Here is a 21,967-nt window from a genome sequence, read left to right as displayed (position 1 = left end):
TTCAGGTGAAAGACACTTTTGAGTTGATGAAGTTTCTTTGACCTGAAATATTAATTTTGTTTCTATTTCCACAGATATTACCTAACTTGCAGTAACACCATTAGTGAGTCATGTGAGGTCTCACCAGCACTAGATGTAATTGTAGCTGACCTTCTGTAATTTTTTACTCCCACCTCCATTGTAGTATTAATCAATATTTCTTTCTTTCTTTCTCAATCTTTTTATTAATTTCATAGAATGAAAGCATAACATAACAATATTACAAATAGTAGGAGATACATTGTTACAGTTAAAATAAATCATTATAAGACCGAATAGTATAAATTGACAAGACTCCCAATCGTGTAGAATAGGAATGAATAATACAAAGCAAAAAAAAAAGAAAAAAAACATGAAAAAGAAAAAAAAAGAAAAAAAGCGCTATCTCCAAAAAAAACTAAACTAAACAGAATTAGTCAACTAAACTAAAGACTTGGGCAGTACTAACAACTTAAAAATGGGAAAGAGGAAAAGCTTAGTGTCGACGACTCCGCTTCTCTCAACCAGCAGTACAGAGAGATAAAACAAGTTTGGAAATGGTCAACTTACATCAAATGAAAATGCTGAATAAATGGCCTCCAAGTTTTTTCAAATTTATTGGAAGGGTCATAAACCGCACTTCTAATTTTTTCCAAATTCAAACACGCCATAGTTTGTGAAAACCAATGGAATACAGTAGGAGGGTTAATCTCTTTCCAATTCAGCAAAATAGATCTTCTAGCCATTAGAGTAAGAAATGCAATCATCCTACGTGCTGAAGAGGTTAGATAACTTGAATCTATCATTTGTAATCCAAAGATAGCAGTAATTGGGTGAGGTAATAAGTCCATATTCAAAATGGTTGAAATAATGAGAAAAATATCTTTCCAATATTTTTCCAACAAAGGACATGACCAAAACATGTGAGTTAAAGAAGCTATCACGCAATGACATCTATCACATATTGGGTTAATGTAAGAGTAGTAACGAGATAGTTTATCTTTGGACATATAGGCCCTGTGGACTACTTTAAACTGTATCAACAATTTCATCAATATTTCATTTGCTGCCTTGATTACTTGTTGTTTACAGCAACATTCTGCAGTTTCTTTCCTTTTAAACAAAGTCTGCTTTCCTCCTCTTCCTACTAAATAGATAGTCTCACACCTTCCATTTGTTGTTTTTCACCCATCGCCTAACCTATCTGTATCCCCTTGCACACTTAAGAGTTTTGCTTTCCCACATATGTTTGCATCAGCAGAAAATCTGGATATGAACTTCTTTCATCAAAAACATTTAGGGTTGTAAACGTATAGGTCCCAATAGTACCTTACTAGTTTTAGATTACCAACCTGAAAATGACTCATTTATCCAGATTTTTGTTCCAATCACAGATTTAAATTCTGTATTTTAAAAAAAAATTTCAATGTGTCTTCTGAAAATCTGAACTCTTTTTCTGTGCTGATTTTTAAGAAGTTGAAAAACTGCAAGACATTCTTTGAAAATGTCAACACATTTGTTTCAATATAATTAGATTTTATTACAATTCTAAAAAAGCTGATTTTATATTATTTTGTATATATATCTGCTGTGAGTGATGAACTATCAATCACCTTGGCTCAGGCTAAAGACTGAATCCTTGTGAAAGTTGAGAACAGTATGACCTACAAGTTCATAAATTGCATTGCATTTTAATATATACTCTGGCAGCAACTTAAGATTGTGTAGCAAGAAGAAAATGTCTACTTGATTCTACTTGAACAATGAAATAAGTAATTATTCTGTATTATATGTATAAAGTTCACCATCCCTCCCTGATTCATCACTTCTTTAAATTCTGATCAGTTTAAAGCAGTCACTTTTAAAAATGTTCAAAAACTAATTTGACTTAGTCTAGAGAGTTAATGTGCTCATTTGGTCATTAATTATAGTATATTTCTGGAGATAATTATATTCTGATCCATGATCCATAAAGTGTCAGTAATGCAGCACGCTTCTGTGTGTAATATGAATAATTAAGTTTAGTTACTGCCTGTCATTTAGGTATGTGCATAAAATAATAACTTGGCTTTTAATATGCAATAGAAGTTGCAGTGATACGGACCATATTCACAAGTGTTTCCCTAACTTAAAATTGAATAACTTGTAGAACAAAAACTAAGCTGATACTATGAAAACAAAACTTCCGTATTTCATGATTACCCAGTAACAAGCTGGCAAGTAGAGGAAAGCAGTATCTGGGAGGTTTAATGAGGAAAGTAAAGGAGGAGAAGGAAGGCAGAGAAGCAAGGGACATAAGGAATTAATCATCTCTCTTGGAAAACAGAAGTCATATCAATTGGAACCAGAGGAGTAAAAACAAAGAAATAGAATTTTCAAGATGAAGAAAGGGGTGAGGCTGATCTTTCAGTAGGGCCTCAACTGGACGTTAAGCTCTTTATTTTCATTCTGCTTCATCCATGTGAAAAACAGTCTTCTAATAATAATACGATGTCTTAATATGAGCACAGGCCATAATGGAGGCTTGTGACATCTTGGCAACTCTTAAAGGATGTCAAGATGTTCTTCTATTTTGCTTTCTGTATCCTGTACTTGTTTAAGATTCTTACCTCTTTTATGAGGAATATGCAAACTAAGCAATGCAAATGAAAGTTTAAAAAATTAGTTTCCATTATCTTCTTATCTGAACAAAACCCTCCAGTTAAAGCCAAGTTTCATTAATTATAGTCATGGAGTTTCATTATCACCGTTGGGTACTCAGGTACATTCAAGCATAACAGAAAAAGGCTCAGTTGCAGGGCACAAATGCAAATTTCAGTTGTACCACAGACTCAGGAGAGGCACTAAAATTAAATGCTACTCAGGATTAGGCACTGTGATAAGATTTGCTGGTATCACAGGCATTTTTTTTTGCTTTCACCCCTCTCCAACTCTGCAATTCAGAACACACTTCCTTTCTTTCTATTCCACTTCGGAGAGAGTCATTAACCTAAAACGTTAATTCCATTTTTCTCTCCAGAAATTTGAATTTTTATTTCAACATGCCTTTACTGTTTTGCCACATTCCCTTGCAGATGCTTATGTCTGATATTTGTAAAATAATTGGTTGTATAGGTATATTTGGCAGTGCGGGCTCATTGGGTTTGTATTCCTAAATAAATTTAAAACAAGCTTTTTTGTACCCTTGCTTAGAAACCCCCTGTACTTGTAATAGACTATATTTAATATTCTGTGTGTTTTTTCATTGAATCTTTTCTAATCTTTGACACGTCATTAGAAGAGGATGATTGGAAAGAAACAAAACACGCTACCTCTGTTGTAAATTGCTACAGTTTTGCAGTAGGAAGTATTTTTCATGTGGTAAAATGCTAGCTGCCATTATAAAAATGAACTTGTATCATAATTCTGTTCAACAGCCATATTCTGTATATCAAAGCAAAACTGAGCAAAAACAAGAAAAAGAAATAAAAACAGTAAGTAACTTCTTAAAGATAATTTTAGTTATAACTAAGGTGGCAACAATTGCTCTGCAGGTGCAATACAGTTATAAAGTAATTTGCCCTTTTTAAATTATGATATCTCTTGGTCCCCTTTCAGGCTTTGGCCCCAAATAGAGCTGGTCCACCACCACCCATGCGATTGCCTCCACCTTACAGAGAACCTGCAAGTGTGAAATTATCAGAATTGGAGAAGTCAGTGGAATTTCCAGATAATGGCAAGATTCCAAAGAAAGAAAATGAGAGTGACCGTAAGTTCAATAAGATATAGTGAAATCAGCCTCAGTTTTTGATGTCATTATGAGGTGTGGGCATTGCAGATAAATCCCACATTAATAAGTCTTCAAACTTGCCTTTGAGTATGTAACCCATGATAATTAAACCCAGAGATGTAATGTTAGAAAGCTCCACTTGTGGAGAGATAAAAACGAGGTTTACTGAATTAAAAAAAATAACTTGAAACGAAAAGCTATGAGAGAACAAGGCATGGCTCATGCAGTGTAGGAAAGCGAGAGAAACGCAGCAAACTATTAGAAACTAAAGATCTAAAACTGTTAGGAATGGAATTAGTAGTGAGTATCTCTATCCTACTTGGAAACCTCGGGGTGAGACCCATGGAGGAGAGATGATAGTGATAAAAGATCTATTGAAGCTACAACTATGTATAAGTTTGTATTCATTTGAAAAACCTGAACTCGATTTTATGCAAGAACTGATGATTTTTGCAAAGACTTTGATAAGTTATTGAACGCGATTTACTTTGTTTAAAAGTTGTGATGTTGGAGAATTGTCATGAAAGGAGTTAAGCTGTGTATATATGTAATCTTTGAATTTGAATTTGTAGATATACTGACTGGAACTGAAACTGAAGTTAACCATAATACTTAAGAATAGGAATTCAATAAGAATAACACTAGATCTAATTAGTTCGGAAATTGGAGTAACAAAGGTTATTCTAATGAAATTTACTGATTCTAATTAGAAAGGAATTTGATTTTTCTTTGATATTGAGATTTGGAACCTAATCAGAATGTTAGAATTTTGACTTGTTCTGACTCATGTAAACATTTTGTATATCTTGTTTTTTTTTTATAAACAAAACTTGAGTTTATAAGTGTGTGTTTTCTATTGACTTCCAATACCTAGGGCTTCTGATGGCCTACTAGCACCTATTGTAGTACTACATAATTTGATTTTTCTCATAAAGCCTGCGGTGACCAGTCACACAAGATAAGACCAGCGCTAAGCAAGTGTTAGATAGAACTTGCCCAGCCAACCAGGATGCAGTGTATTAGATAACCATAGCACACTGATTAGAATACAAAACACTAAAAGAATCTTATTGTTCAACCGCAGTTGTTCAGTTAAGATCTACAGTGAAAAAAATTGAAGTCATAGAGGAAAAAGGTGTCAAAATCCTAAATGCTATTTCAGTCAATGCATAACACAAACAGAAAAAGATGAGGAAATATTGGACTTTCTGAAAGAATATGTTCAGTTGCCAGAGTTATTCCTCTAACTGACCCCAGTGCAGAATTTCCTAAGTCCCTCATTGTAGAGTAAAATTTTGGTTCTGCCGTGCAAGATCTCTAGCCCTTGCCACCGTACGCTCAAAGGGCAAGTGGTGACCAAAATGTTTCCTACCGTGTAGCTACTTTAGCCAGTGTTTACACTCAGAAAGTTGGAAAAGACACCACTCAAGTTTACATAGGTGAGTTGAAAACCTTAGCAAAGTGGGAAAGCTTATGATGAATTACTGAGAGAGGTATTAACCCAGATCAGAGATATCGAGAGTAGGGAAACAGTCACTGTTGAAACTTCTGAAGATGTGCGTGACAAGATCACGACTCTTCAATTCAGAGCAGACATTTCTGGTACCATACTAACAGATTTGTAGAGGATGTTCGGACTACTCCTCAATATTAGAGCTGCAACTGGAACAGAAAAAACAAAACCTGCCATCATTTACTGAATTATTGACACTTTCTACACTGCGAGGAAGACAAGCATGCTTCCAGAGCTGCATACATGAGGCAGCATTTAGGGATAGTCAAACAACGTGCCGTTATACACTCTCAGACCACAGGTACCTGTAAAGAAAATGATTTAGCACAGCTAATTCCAGTTACTTCTCAGCTGACTAAATGGATCGCTGAACTTCAAAGACAACTAGCTACTCTACAAACTACAAAACAGCAGAAGGTAAAAGTGAGCTCTAAGACAGCAGGTGATACACCACCAAAAGGAAAGACTGATGTAAAAGATAAACAAGAGTCCACAACCACTAACAAACAACCAAGTGTAAAACCAAAACCTTGGTACTGTTTTAAAGGTGGCAAAGATGGGCACGTAGCCAGCTGTTGCTCTTATGAACCAAATCTGGTATTAGTAGCAGAAAAGTGAAGACAGCTTGAGAAGAGACAGAGTGAGTGGGAGTCATGTCAGGATACTCTTAAGCCTCATTTTAAACTAGAAGCAGTTCCTGTTGCGGGACAAACAGGGATTGATGTTGGCAAAGCGTATCCCAAAAGCTTCAAGATGTTGCTCGGTGAAACAAAGTCCCAGGAAGTGTGGGAATGCATCTTGAAGTTTACTGAAAGTCGTCTGGTGAACTCAGGTGATGCAGGTGACATTAGTGCTGTTGGTGTTGTGCAAGCTGTCTGTGAGAGTTTTCTTGTCCAGCAAACAGAACCTGCCGCAGATGTCGCCATTGCATATGTTCGATCCTTAACGATGCACTCAAGTGCTATACCTGACAGTTACACACAAGAAGATCAGTGTGGGGGATTACCAGTTATTTCTCATCTCTGATGCTAAGATTACAGACTCCCAGTTAACTGATCCATGCATAAGGGAAGTCATCAAGCAGATGGAAACTGGAAAAAACCCATCCCCTTCGGTGCGGAACGCAATCCCCAGACTACCCTACCCTCTCAGAGAATGGGATCCTCTAGAGCTAAAAGATGGAATTCCCTACTACAGGAAGAGATTAACAGGAGATAAAACAACATGCCAGGAAAGTTGTTTTACCTGAAAAGTTTCAATCTGAGGTACTTAAGAGTCTTCACAATGACTTTGGTCACATGGTTATTGATCGTACCCTGGATTCAGTCAGAAGCCAATTCTGTTGGCACATGATGGCTGCTGATGTGGAACACAAGATTAAAACATGCAGTCGATGTGTAAGAAGAAAGACCTTGCCTGAGAAAGCTGCTCTGTTAGTGAATATTGTGAACACTCAACCCCTGCAACTGGTCTGCATGGACCTTCTTACATTAGAACCCGATCAAAGTAACACAAAAGATGTGGTAGTAATATCTTATCATTTCACTAAATATGCTTTGGCTATTACTACACCTAACCAAAAAGCCAAGAGGGTTGCAAAGTGCCTACTGGAGCATTTCATCTTGGATTATGGTTATCCTGAGTGCCTACACAGCAAGAAAAAGCCTGACTTCGAATCCCACTTGATTAAAGAATTGTGTGAATTTAAAAAGTCAAAAAGTGAGAACTGGAATTCATTAAGTCAGAAATACACCATATCATTCCAGAGGAAGCCCTGTCAAGAGGTTTAACAGGACCCTCTTAAGTATGTTGGGAACCCTGGAGATGAAATATAAAACTGGCTGGCGAGAATCTGTGAAACCCCTGGTCCATGCTTATAATTGTACTAGGAACTAAGATTGGCTTTAGTCCATATGAATTGATGTTTGCATGACAACTCAGACTTCTAGTTGACTTAGCTTTCAGACTACCCTTGAAAAACAAATATGGTAGATCACACTCTCAGTATGTACAGAATTTGAAATCTCATCTTGAGGAAAACTTCAAGATAGTTATGGGGAACTCACAGAAAATGGCAGACCAAAACAAGACCAGATATGACAAACATGTGACAGCTTCAGAGTTGAAAGAAGGAGACTGAGTGCTAGTAAGGAATCTGTGCCTAGGAGGTAAAAATAAACTTACTGATAAATGGGAAGAAATAGTCTTTGTAGTGGTGAGCCAAGCTGGTGAACTGCCTGCCTACAAGGTGCGTCCTGAGAACCAGTCTGGACCCATACGAACATAACACAGGGATCTATTGCTTCCTTGTGGATTTCTTCCTTCTGAAGACAATGAACAACGTTCTCCTGTCCTTGTTCACAAGTACTCAACTCACAGGAGAACTAAGAATGAACAGTCGGTTGAAGAGGAAGAAAATCCAATTGACTCTGAAGAGGACAAGGATGAAGTTTATGACCTCAGACCAAGACTTGACATTGTAGTTGAGCCTTCTAAGAGTCGAGAAACTTGTGAATATTTACACAGAAGAATTGTGGGCTCCAACCCCAAGCCCAAATCAGCCAATTACAACCATGTCAGTGCTGGAATCCCAAAGAAATGCAAGTAACTTACCTGATATAGAGGAATCTACTGTAGAAAGTAACTTATCTGTCAGTCCTGAAGAAAACCCAGTCGAAGAAACAACAACTGAGGAAATGCATAATTAGTGTATCCCACCTGATGGCAGTAGTCTGGAAATTTTGTCAATCCCAAATGAGATTCAACAAGAAAAAGAGACACGTGATGAAGTGTTGACTAGAAAAGATATGACAAATGAAAATTCTCACTAAGAGGAGTCTGAACTCTGAAAGTCTTCCATGTACAGAGGAAAAACCTAGAACTCAAACATATCCTGAGCTAAGAAATCCTATAGTGACAATAGTTCAGTCCTTTTTCCAAGTTCTGAGTTCAGCCATTGTAGAGTCTCTTCCAGATTTCACATATGTTGAACACCCCAAGCCCATTACAGTGCAACCTGTAGCTGTATGCAAAGGGACTTGCATAAATTCAAAGGGGGAAGGGTAATCCAGGTTAATTAAACCCCAAGATGTAATGTTAGAAAGCTCCACTTGGGATAAAAACGAGGTTTATTTGATTCTGAGATACATCCTGCAGTTGCGCTGGGACACATCATCAGTGGTGTAACCTGGGGTTGTTGGGTGTTTCGGGTCTTTCAACATCATACATCCTCGCCCAGGCAACCTAGCCGGGGTTGAAAAGAACTTGGGGAAAAAGCTGGCTGACACTGCGTGGCAAAGCGAGAGATACACAGCAAACTATTAGAAACTAAAGATATAAAACTGTTAAAAGTGGAATTAGTGGTGAGTATCTGTACCCTACTTAATTGAAAACCTCAGGGTGAGACCTGTGGAGGAGAGATGATGGTGATAAAAGATCTATTGAAGCAACAGCTATAACAAGCAGCAGCTGTAACGAGATAATATCGGCAGAGATGAGTGTCCAAGATCTCTACCGGGTAACCTGGAATTAGTTCTGTTAAATCATACCAGGGGAATTGGTCAAGATTTTTTTTTGGTACAAGTTTGTGAACTGACTTTCTGTGAATGATTAACTATTTCATCCAATGAAACAAGAAACAAGATGGTGAGCCACCCAAGATCGAAGAACAAGCGTGGGAATGAAATGTTTAATGTTTAAAGCTCGGAATTTAATATATGTTGATGTTTAGCTTTATTTTCATTCAAAGGATCTGAATTTGATTTTCTTCAAGAACGGATTATTTTTGCAAAGATTTTGATAAGTTACTAAACGAGATTTACTTTGTTTAAAAATTGTGATGTTGGAGAATTTGTCATAAAAGGAGTTAAGCTGTATTTGTATATATATAAACATAAACATATATAAATATAATTTTTGTATTTGAATTTGTAGACATACTGACTGGAATTGAAATGGAAATTAACCATCATATTTAAGAATAGGAATTCAATAAGTTTTCTAACTAACTAGGGGTAAATAAAAAGGGAAGGTTAGTCTGTAAATCTTTAAATAGGGAATAACTCTAGATCTAATTAGAGAAATTGGAGTAACAAAGGTTATTCTAATAAATCTCTGATTCTAATTTAAAAGGAATTTGGTTTTTGTTTGATATCTGAGATTTGGAACCTAATCAGAATGTTGGAATTTTGAATTGTTTTACTCCTCATGTAAGTATTTTGTATATCTCATTTTTTTTTATAAACAAAACTTGCATTTAGAAGTGTGTGTTTTCTATCCTTCTGATGGCCTACGAGGACCTAGTGTAGTACTATGTAATTTGATTTTTCTCAGAAAGAGTGCGGCGACAAGTCACAGAGATAAGACCAGCGCTACACAGGTGTTACAAGTAGATTCAAATTACAGGGTCGCATGGTAGCTAGTAGGGCAACATGATAGCATAGAGGTTAGCCCATCACTCTACAGCGCCTGCGATAGCTAATCAGGGTTCAATTCCCGGTGCTGCCTGTAAGCAATTTGTAAATTTACCCCATGACTACGTGAGCTTGCTCCAGGGGCTCCAGTTGCTCTAGTTTCTTCCCACATTCCAAATATGTACCATTAGGGTTAGTGAGTTTTGAGCAAGCTTTGTTGGCACCAGAAACCCGGCGACACCTGCAGGCTGTCTAGCACAATTCTTACTGATTTGATTTGACACAAACAATGCATTTCACTATATGATTCAATGTACAAATAAAGCTAATCTATCATCATAATCTGAAATACTGTCAACTGTATGAATGTAAGTATGGTTGAAATACCAATAGGTAGGATTTTCCCGAGTAAACATGTTGAGTCTGTGACTGTTCATTAGAACTTCACTAGTTCTGACTTCAGTGGTTTTCACAGACGCTGCCTGACTCACTGATATTTTTCCAGAAATTTCTGTTTCTATTTCATATTTAAAGCGTCTACAATTTTTATTTGATTTTCATTCTCTTACCACCAACTCAATCTCTGTCCTAAGCAACCATCAGAAATTGAACCAGACAGTTCCTAACTTTGCTTTCAAATCTGTGATGAGCTGATCCATACAACCACTTAGACTACATATTTTTCACTTCCACTTCTCCAGACTATTGTTGGCCCCTCCTTGGAGAACTAAATCTGCCTGTAATAATAACAGTCTAAAACTCCTGTGTGAGAGGAACAAATTAAACTCCTAATTCAGATCATGCATGGCTAAAGCCTATATCCGTCCTAGTCTTTGTTACCACCAGGCTTGACTATTCCCTCATTCAATCCTTTAAGAGCTTGAGGTGACCCGAACTCTGTTACTTGTGATCTTACAATAAGCCCTGATCACTCATTCTACCCCTCATCCAACCCCGTGTATGGTGATCAACTTGTCTCAGATACTTCCCTCAATTTAAAGATTCTTTTTTTCCCAATTCTTTTCACAGTCTTATCCATTCCTATCTCATCCATCCTACAGTTCAAAGGTTTCAAAAGTTCAAAGGTACATTTAATGTCAGAGAAATGTATACAATATTCATCCTGAAATTCTTTTTCTTTGCAACCATCCACAAAAACAGAGGAGTATTCCAAAGAATGAATGAATCATTAGAATCATTAGAACCCCAAAGCCTCCCCCAGTTCCCCCCTCCCACGTAAGCAGCGGCAAAGCAATGATTCCCCCTCCCCCACCAGCAAAAACGCTGATTAGAATCAGCATTTTTTCCATTTGTGCCGCCTTGCTTTTCCTCAAATACAAATACTCCATGTTGTAGCTTTCTGTTTAACCAACAAGGCCGTTAGCTATGAGATTCTATCTTAAGCCTCTTAGTTCCTCTACCTTGTAAGACCCTCTTCAAGTTATTAATTGTTTTCCCCAAGTATCTAAACCAAACTTTCATAATTATGTGATGGTGAAGAACCTTAGGATAGATGTGCTGCTGTATAAATACATGCTTCTATATATTGTGTGTCAAGTTAAACAACCTAATACTTGAATGCTGTCAGGATGTTAGTGCATTTGAGCATGAAACACTGTGTTATTAATAAAATCTGTTGATTATTCAATTCTTCATTGAACGCCTGCCCTCTGAACCTCAAGTGGGAAGTATTCTGACAAACTGAATCATTGAAAAAGTTTTTTTTCACATTGACATATACTTAAGTTATCAACTGGGAAGAGGACGAAGTGCTGTCAGAAAGAAATATATGGTTGTATTTTGTAGGGTCATCCTAATAAAATAGTATTGAATTTTTTATGATGTCGGTATTTAGCCTATTTATAAATGTTGGGAAACCATATTGTGCGGTTAATGAAAGTGAAATTCACTCCAGAGACAACAACGAACAATTGGTTGGATGTCTATTCAAGCTGCCTGATGGAACAGCGAGAGTTTGGTGCAGTGGGCAAACCCTTGTTTCTAAGGCTTAGATACAGAGTTTTCAGTTGGTTGGCGGATACAGTGAGTGTAACACTGGGGGAGATGCACTGAATGAAGAAGTGAGGAAATGGTGAGGAAATGGCAGAACTTTGGCATTCTTGTCTTTCAACAGGACTGAAAATCTGTACACATTTAGCACTGTCCACAGAACCCTCAGCTGATTGGGCAGTCGAGGTCAGGTGACCAAACATTTTGAAAAGCTCAAACAGATAAATAGAGCGATAGCTCAAGCGAAGCAGCCAGTGGAAAGTGGCCAGAGCGTGAGTGGGCCAGTGAAGGAGTGGAGCTTTGAGGCTTTGACTCGAGAGGCTTTGACGAGAAGAGGCGGAGGACAAGCTAGCTCGCAGTTAGTTTTTACAATGTCTCCTGCGACGGTGATGTGCCTCTCATGTGAGATGTGGCAGTCTTGGGGGAATGCCCCTCTCCCGCAGAGTCATATCTGCCAGAAGTGCATACGGCTGTGCAACCTGGAAGACCGTGTAAGGAATCTGGAGCAGCAGCTGGATGACCTTCAACTCATAAGGGAGAATGAGGCAGTCATAGGTGAGAGCTACAGGGATGTAGTCACACCTAGGCTGTCAGAAGCAGGTCGTTGGGTGACAGTCAGAGGGGGGAAAGCAAAGGTGAGCAGACAGGTAGTGCAGAGCACCCCTGTAGCCATTCCCCTGAATAATAAGTTTACCATCCTGGATACTGTTGGCGGGGACGACCGACCAGGTGTGAGCCACGGTGGCAGGGCCTCCAGCACTGAGTCTGACACTGTGGTGCAGAAGGGTGGGACGGAGAAGAGGAGAGCTGTCATCATTGGAGACTCTATAGTCAGGGGAGCAGACAGGAGATTTTGTGGACGTGAGAAGGACACCCGCATGGTTTGTTGCATCCTGGGTGCCAGGGTCCGGGATGTCTCTGACCGGGTGCACGACATCCTGGTACGAGAGGGAAAGCAACCAGAAGTCATGATACATGTTGGGACCAACGACATAGGCAGGAAGAGGGAAGAGGTCCTGAAGTGTGAGTTTCGGGAATTAGGCAGAAGGCTGAAAAACAGGACCTCAAAGGTGATGTTCTCAGGATTGCTGCCAGTGCTACGTGACAGAGATGGTAAGAGTTGGAGGAGATGGCAGTTGAATGCGTGGCTGAGGAGTTGGTGCAGGGAGCAGGGTTTTAGATTTTTAGATCATTGGGATCTCTTCTGGGGAAGGTGGGACCTCTACAGATTGGATGGGTTGCATCTGAACTCGAGGGGGAGCAATATCCTTGCGGGTAGGTTTGCTAGCATGGTTCGGGAGGGTTTAAACTAATTTGCGAGGGGGATGGGACCCAGAGCGATAGAACAGTGAAAGAAGTGCATGGAGTAAAGCCAGATCTAACATACAGAGAGGCTTTGAGGAAAGAGAAGCAGAATAAACGGAGTAAAGACAGTAAGGTAGAAGGGCTGAAATGTGTGTACCTCAATGCAAGAAGCATCAGGAACAAAGGTGATGAACTGAGAGCTTGGATACATACATGGAATTATGATGTAGTGGCCATTACAGAGACTTGGCTGGCACCAGGGCAGGAATGGATTCTCAATATTCCTGGATTTCAGTGCTTTAAAAAGGATAGAGAGGGTGGAAAAAGGGGAGGAGGGGTGGCATTACTGGTCAGGAATACTATTACAGCTACAGAAAGGGTGGGTAATGTAGCAGGATCCTCTTTTGAATCAATATGGGTGGAAGTCAGGAACAGGAAGGGAGCAGTTACTCTACTGGGGGTATTCTATAGGCCCCCTGGTAGCAGCAGAGATACAGAGGAGCAGATTGGGAGGCAGATTTTGGAAAGGTGCAAAAATAACAGAGTTGTTATCATGGGTGACTTTAACTTCCCTATATTGATTGGCACCTGATTAGTTCCAAGGGTTTAGATGAGGCAGAATTTGTTAAGTGTGTCCAGGATGGATTCCTGTCACAGAAAGTGGACAGGCCGACCAGGGGGAATGCCATACTAGATCTAGTACTAAGTAATGAACCGGGTCAGGTCACAGATCTCTCAGTGGGTGAGCATCTGGGGGACAGTGACCACCACTCCCTGGCCTTTATAATTATCATGGAAAAGGATAGAATCAAAGAGGACAGGAAAATTTTTAATTGGGGAAAGGCAAATTATGAGGCTATAAGGCTAGAACTTGCGGGTGTGAATTGGGATGATGTTTTTGCAGGGAAATGTACTATGGACATATAGTCGATGTTTAGAGATCTCTTGCGGGATGTAAGGGATAAATTTGTCCTGGTGAGGAAGATAAATAATGGTAGGGTGAAGGAACCATGGGTGACAAGTGAGGTGGAAAATCTAGTCAGGTTGAAGAAGGCAGCAGACATGAGGTTTAGGAAGCAAGGATCAGCTGGGTCTATTGAGGAATATAGGGAAGCAAGAAAGGAGCTTAAGAAGGGGATGAGAAGAGCAAGAAGGGGGCATGAGAAGGCCTTGGTGAGTAGGGTAAAGGAAAACCCCAAGGTATTCTTCAATTATGTGAAGAAAAAAAGGATGACAGGAGTGAAGATAGGACCGATTAGAGATAAAGGTGGGAAGATGTGCCTGGAGGCTGTGGAAGTGAGCGAGGTCCTCAATGAATACTTCTCTTCGGTATTCACCAATGAGAGGGAACTTGATGATGGTGAGGACAATATGAGTGAGGTTGATGTTCTGGAGCATGTTGATATTAAGGGAGAGGAGGTGTTGGAGTTGTTAAAATACATTAGGATGGATAAGTCCCCGGGGCCTGACGGAATATTCCCCAGGCTGCTCCACGAGGCGAGAGAAGAGATTGCTGAGCCTCTGGCTAGGATCTTTATGTCCTCATTGTCCACGGGAATGGTACTGGAGAATTGGAGGGAGGCGAATGTTGTTCCCTTGTTCAAAAAAGGTAGTAGGGATAGTCCGGGTAATTATAGACCAGTGAGCCTTACGTCTGTGGTGGGAAAGCTGTTGGAAAAGATTCTTAGAGATAGGATCTATAGGCATTTAGAGAATCATGGTCTGATCAGGGACAGTCAGCATGGCTTTGTGAAGGGCAGATCGTATCTAACAAGCCTGATAGAGTTCTTTGAGGAGGTGACCAGGCATATAGATGAGGGTAGTGCAGTGGATGTGATCTATATGGATTTTAGTAAGGCATTTGACAAGGTTCCACACCGTAGACTTATTCAGAAAGTTAGAAGGCATGGGATCCAGGGAAGTTTGGCCAGGTGGATTCAGAATTGGCTTGCCTGCAGAAGGCAGAGGGTGGTGGTGGAGGGAGTACATTCAGATTGGAGGATTGTGATTAGTGGTGTCCCACAAGGATCAGTTCTGGGACTTCTACTTTTCGTGATTTTTATTAATGACCTGGATGTGGGGGTAGAAGGGTGGGTTGGCAAGTTTTCAGACGACACAAAGGTTGGTGGTGTTGTAGATAGTGTAGCGGATTGTCAAAGATTGCAGAGAGACATTGATAGGATGCAGAAGTGGGCTGAGAAGTGGCAGATGGAGTTCAACCCAGAGAAGTGTGAGGTGGTACACTTTGGAAGGACAAACTCCAAGGCAGAGTACAAAGTAAATGGCAGGATACTTGGTAGTGTGGAGGAGCAGAGGGATCTCGGGGTACATGTCCACAGATCCCTGAAAGTTGCCTCACAGGTGGATAGGGTAGTTAAGGAAGCTTATGGGGTGTTAGCTTTCATAAGTCAAGGGATAGAGTTTAAGAGTCGCGATGTAATGATGCAGCTCTATAAAACTCTGGTTAGGCCACACTTGAGTACTGTGTCCAGTTCTGGTCACCTCACTATCGGAAGGATGTGGAAGCATTGGAAAGGGTACAGAGGAGATTTACCGGGATGCCTGGTTTAGAAAGTATGCATTATGATCAGAGATACTAGTGAAGTTTAAGAGACTACTAGACAGGTATATGGAGAAATCTAAGGTGGAGGCTTATATGGGAGGCAGGGTTTGAGGGTCGGCACAACATTGTGGGCCGAAGGGCCTGTACTGTGCTGTACTATTCTATGTTCTATGTTCTATTCTAGTGCTTTTAATTCTCAAGTCTGAATACTCATGGATATAATCTCCACTGAGCTTTGACAAAGAAGTATTGAGCATTGAATAGTACATTATAGGAATTGGCCCTCCATGTCACCATGTCTATGTCAATAATGCTAATCTAAGCAATCTCATCTACCTTATACAGTACATGGTTTGCATCCCTCTATTGCCTAATCCCCAACTTGTTTATTTCCCTGTCTATGTGTCTCTGAAACATTAGTGTGCTCGAGCTGTGCAATAATGCCTGAAGAACCAGTCAACGTGCACCCTATCCCCTTCCCCCATCACTTCACAGTACTGTGCTGGAATCTGAGTGAGCCCTCTGCTTCTCTCACAACAAATGATTGGTGAGAACTAGCTATCTGCGAAGAGTGGTGTTGGATGGAAACTCAGGGCAAAGGAGAGCTGTGCAGAAAGAGGGGAGAGAGTAACTTCCATCCTTCAGTCGGCAATCATTTGGAAGTACAGGTCAACCTTCACTAATCCGACTACTTGTAATCCGGTTCCTTCGATAATCCGGCACTGATAATGCTTAATGTGATCCTTCGGTAATTCGGCATCTTCACTAATCCAGCACTCCTCAGGTCTCAAAGGGGCTGGATTAGTGAAGGTCAACCTGTAATAGGAGTGAAGTTACTATGCTGGTAGGGTGCTGCCCAACACTCAGTGCTCAACAGTTGTACGTCTTGCCCAAGCCCTCTCAGATAGCTCTGGCACAGTAACACACAGCAGCAACAGAAAAGGCAGGGGATTGCTCGAGGCTCCACACACAACAGTGCTGTTAGTATCATCTTGCTGAATACTCAATACAATATTGACACAGATTACCGCAGATTCCATTAGCGCTCTCGTTTCTGGGAATAAATTCTGAGCACCCAAGTGAGTTATCCAGTGTGGCTCATGAATGATCCACAGAATTGGTTAGAATTATGCATTCACTTGCAGTGTCTTTCTTCTGTTTCAGCATTCTGGCACAGCAAGCTGTGCAGCATTTCATTCTCATGAACGACAGTGTGCAAGTGTGCAGATCTGTTTAACTTAGTTAATCAGTAGAGTAGGCTTAATAATGAAACTGTTTCACATATCATTTACTCTGTGGAATGGACCTGGAAAAAACCTGTTTTCAGTTTTTATATCTTGCTTCGATTTGCAGTTTTCATGCTGAAAGAACAACCTAATTTAAACAATATTGTATTCAACAAAAATGTTGTTTCTTCCTTTCAATGTTTTGTGGGCTCCTAAGACTGGTTAGAAACAGTCTCTTATCTCATAACAATATAAGTATGAATAATAAACAAAAAGAACAGGAAGTGTAAATTTGACCATATAATTTAATAATGAAATTCAGTACTTCTAGCCTTTCAGCCTCAGTCTCATCCTTAGAGTGTTTTCATTCTACCCAGAAAATACTGTTGAAAGGACAGGATTGATTAAAAGAATTAGTGGGGGTGAGGTGGGGGGTGGGGGCAAGGACAGACTTACTCCAGAGTCTGGGCTTCTTTTCTGCTAACAACAGGAATTCTGCAGATGCTGGAAATTCAAGCAACACACATCAAAGTTGCTGGTGAACGCAGCAGGCCAGGCAGCATCTGTAGGAAGAGGTGCAGTCGACGTTTCAGGCCGAGACCCTTCGTCAGGGTCTCGGCCTGAAACGTCCACTGCACCTCTTCCTACAGATGCTGCCTGGCCTGCTGCGTTCACCAGCAACTTTGATGTGTGTTGTTTCTTTTCTGCTAATGTTACTTCTGCAGTTATCTCATTCCAGTAAAATGTTGTGTTTTCTTATGTTACTTGATGAAAATGTAAAGCTAGTACAGAGAAACAGATGTCCAATTTAAAGACTAGTACAAAGTTCTTCCTGTGAAATATAGGAAAATAAGGAAATCCTGGAAGCACTCAGCAAGTCAGGCAGCATCTACGTAAAGAGAAGGAGTTAACATTTCAATCCTAAGTCCCTTCATTCAAAATCCCTCCATTTGCAGTTTAAAATTTTTTTTTCCCTACATTCCTCTGGGTTGTCAGCACTAATTTACAGCTTTAAAGTGCCAAGAAAGTCCAAAGCAATTCACCACAATATTATCTAGTAAGAGAGAAGAGTCCAGGAGGGATCTTGAAAGAAACCAGGAAGGGGGAGAATTAAGGTAAAGTACGAGACTGGGCTTGGTTCTGGAGCAGCACTGACATATATGCAGGCAAATAGGCATTAATCCTTTGTCTTGGGAATTCACCTGCCATCTTTTGACAATAGGGCATGAAGCAAGACAGATAAAAACAGATGATTACATTCGGGAAATTAATAGAGCACTAGGGCAAACTTTTATGTGGATCAGAAGATGAGTCAAAGTAAGTAAAATGCTTCACTGATGCGGAAAAAGTATACCTTGCTTGTAATTAACAAAGGAAATTTGTGTTAATTGAATTAAACAGCTTTAATTATAACTGTTAATCTGCTGCGGGATAAAGCTTAATAATTGTATCTGGCCAGGTGTTTTCTTGATCCACTTTTAAAAAAGCTTGGAGAGATACGTTGTCAGTGTGGTGTGGCAGAATTATGCGTTTCAGAATGCTGGATGATTTCATTGATAAACTTTAGGGTTATGCTATATTATAATGTTGTCAGTAGGAAGACTTAAACTCATTTTGGATACAACCAGCATTGTTTGAACTAGTGTATTTCCTTGGAACAGTGAAACCTTTTGTTCACCACTTGCCTGCCAGCTAAACTAGATCTTACCTCGAGTGGATCCTCTTCAAAGCAAGTTGTGACCTGATTGGCAAGGCCCTGCCAGGCACAGAGCCTGTCATTCACGTATTTCATGATTAAAAGCTTTGATAGCTATTTAAGTCCTATCCCTGTACTATATACTTGCTGTAAATCAGACTTGTCAAACAGCGTAAATATTTATGAATTTCAGAAGTAGACACAAAATATATCACTAATAAATATGCAGTTGGAAACAATTAAATTACAGAAAAAAATCCAAAATCACTAGAAAGCACTTAAGTAATTATGGCAATAAGATCATAAGATATAGGAGCAGAATTAGGCCACTTTGCCTGCTAAGTCTGCTCCGACATTTCGTCATGGCTGATCTATTTCCCTCTCAGCCCCAGTCTTCTGCCTTCTCCATGTAACCCTTCATGCCCTGACAAATCAAGAACCTATCAAATTCTGCCTTAAGTATACCCAATGACTTGGCCTCCACAGCTGCCTAGGGCAACGAATTCCATAGATTCACCATTCTCTGGCTCAAGAAATTCCTCCTCATTTCTGTTCTAAATGGGCATCCCTCTATTCTGAGGTTGTGTCCTCTGGTCTTAAACTCTCTCATAATAGGAAACATCCTTTCCACATCTACTCTGTTGAGGCCTTTCAACATTTGATAAGTTTCCACGTCTCTCTCCCTCACAGTCTCTCTTTAAAAATGAATGCCATCCAGGCATGGATAGAAGATTGGCTGACAAACAAAACTGAGTCAGCATTAATTACTCTTTTTCTGGTTGATGAGTGTAACAAGTGTTAAACCACAGAGACTGATGCCTGGGCTGCAATTTTTTACAATTTATAAAAATGTCTCAGTTGCTAAATTTGTTAATGACACAAAGATAAAAAGGAAAGTAAGTTTTGAAGAGAATTAAGGAGGATACAAAGGCACATAAATAGGTTTAGTGATCGGGCGTATATTTGGAAAAAGATGTTTAAAATATGAAATCATTCATATTGGCTGGGAAAAGCTGATGGGATATTATTAGGAGGATTGAATTCAAAAGTGGTGAGATTATATTTCAGGAATATAGGGCATTGTTGAGATCACATCTTGAGTACTTTATTGGTCTTATTATTTAAGGAACAATGTGAATGTAGTAGAAATAATTAAGAGCAAATGTACCTGGAATGGGTGTGTTGGCACATGCATAAAGTTTTGACAAACTAAGCTTGTGTCCACTGCAGTTTAGAAGAGTTCGAGGAAACTCGATGGAAATATTCATACTCTGGGCACTTGACAAGGTGGATGTGGAGATGATGTTCCTCTTGTGGCAGAAAATAGAACTAGGGTTCATCGTTTAAAATAAAGAGGTTGCAATTTAAAATCAAGTTCAGGAAAGTTGTTTTTCTCTCTGTCAAAGGGCTATAAGTCTTTGGAACCTCCTTAAAGAGGGGTGGGAGTTGGGTTTGTCAAGATTTTTAAACAGAGGTAGATAGATTTGTGCAATTACATGTGCAAGAAATTGGGAATGCAGAGCTGAGGCTACATCCTGTTGAATAATCGAGGAGATGGCCTCTTTAAGGCTGGCAACAGCTAGGACACTAGCTTAAGCAGTGAAAAGAATTTGCTCTGCTTACAGTCTGTATAGCTCCATTTATGCAGGGTAACCAAAGTTAAAATCTGTGCTTGTATATGTCAACTGTTTAGTTTCATTCTTCCCTTGAGTGAACATGTCTTCTGTTATGCAATGTTTTATGCTGCAATAAAGATTTGCTGCAGTGCCAATATTTATTTATTTATTTTCATTCAAAATTACTGCAGTGGTCTTCAAAGATTTGCTATTTGTATATAAATTCTTATCCAATAGCTGATCATTCATAGACTCTGTAAAAATTGATTATGGAAGACAATTATTTAAAGCCCCATGATTCTGTGATGGTAAAATGTTCAAGATAATATAATGAGTTAATATATTTTTTAAAAAACATATTTTATTAAAATGCATATTTTGTTTGATATCATGATAGTATGCTTAAGATTGTTGCTCGCTAACCTTGTTTGGGCACTAGACATTAAATTCTCTAATCTTGTTCAGATTGCATCAACATTTAAAGAAATATTAGATTTTCCTAAATTAACATGTCAGAATTATCTGACCCAAGTTTTATATATAATTTTTTTCAAAAATAACTGCTATTTTGATGCACAGTCAGATGAAAAAATATAATAGATGCAAATTACAGGTACTTACAAAGCAGGAGTACTGGCCACGAACACCATATAAAATACAGCATAATATGACATCATTGTTTGTTTGAGAACACGAATCAATCTAGAGATCTGAAAAGAGCTGTTAATGTAACGTTGTTAGAACAGACTAGGCTGGCAGGCCTTAGAAACACTCCTTGACTGGATAAGTGCTGGCGATCATTGCAGTGCTTTGATGCTGTTCTCTCCCACTGTCTTCTGCTTGTTTCATTAACTTGGTACACAATTAAATGTGCTGGCATGCCATGTCACTTGGTATTAAATTAGGATAATTGATTGTTGGTGATAAGCGAAGAAGACATGACGGCTTGCCCTTAAGGAGAACATTCTCACGAGATTTCTCATGAGTGATTGGAAAGCAGAGGGACAGACTTTCAGACCTCAGTAGCAACTGCACATTTTATGTCAGGGATGCAATTGTCTGACAATTAACTGGAGCAGGCATGGTGCAAGGTGGGTTTCCAGGTAAGAGAATTGTGCATGTCATGCTAGAAAGATGATTGTTTAGATTGGGGGGTGGGGGAGACTCTCTTATAAAATATATAATTTTAATCTGAGGAAATCAACATCTGTTATGCAAGTGAGGAGTAATTTTGAAGCAAATTTGATCATTAAGATTGCAAAGCATGTTCAATATTACATCATTGCTATATTAACAAGTAATAAAAATGTCATTAAGAAATTAATGATTTTGTAGACGGGAAAGGTGTAATAACTTGAAATTAATCACTCATACATGTAATATATTTTTATCAGGATACCAGTTACACCACCAGAATCAGTCCATCTTTTTTTTTCTAAAGGAAAGACAGGCACTATTATTTTAAAGTTTTTATTTTTATACCGGAATCCCACTCAATGCAGATGTCCTTACATAATCTCATTGACATTCTTTCTTGTGATTCCAGGCTGTTATATAGATGGAATTAATTAGCTTAATTTTCTGCTAGAACAAATAACAATGCATTAATAGCATTAATGAGCAGATGCTTTGAAGATAAATTTGAGTAGTGTTTTCTAGTAAAGCAACAACGTTCTATTATCAGCTTATGTGAAAACCCATATTTGGCTTCAACAGTATGAACCCTTTAGTGTGGAAATACAGTCAGAAACAAATTGAACTCTTTAACACAAATTCAGTGTTCAGATTATTATTGTGCAAATGTTACTCTGTTTTTACTGTTCTTGTATTTTAAGCTAC

General features: G+C 39.1%; 1 protein-coding gene across 5 annotated transcripts in view; it reads left to right on the top strand.

The window, feature by feature from the left end:
- The window catches only part of patj (PATJ crumbs cell polarity complex component), a 317,427-nt gene that overhangs the window by 132,685 nt on the left and 162,775 nt on the right, over positions 1 to 21,967 (top strand). For 4 of the 5 annotated variants that reach the window (XM_072273781.1, XM_072273782.1, XM_072273784.1 and 1 more), the window contains 2 exons: positions 3,435 to 3,491; positions 3,616 to 3,766. In XM_072273781.1, the coding sequence (XP_072129882.1) occupies positions 3,435 to 3,491; positions 3,616 to 3,766 (208 nt within the window). The remainder of the gene's footprint in view (positions 1 to 3,434; positions 3,492 to 3,615; positions 3,767 to 21,967) is intronic. The other variant, XM_072273783.1, reaches the window with a different exon arrangement.

The sequence above is a fragment of the Mobula birostris genome, chromosome 12, assembly GCF_030028105.1.
Source record: "Mobula birostris isolate sMobBir1 chromosome 12, sMobBir1.hap1, whole genome shotgun sequence".
Lineage (NCBI taxonomy): Eukaryota > Metazoa > Chordata > Chondrichthyes > Myliobatiformes > Myliobatidae > Mobula > Mobula birostris.
This window is presented reverse-complemented; position numbering and strand designations above follow the sequence as displayed.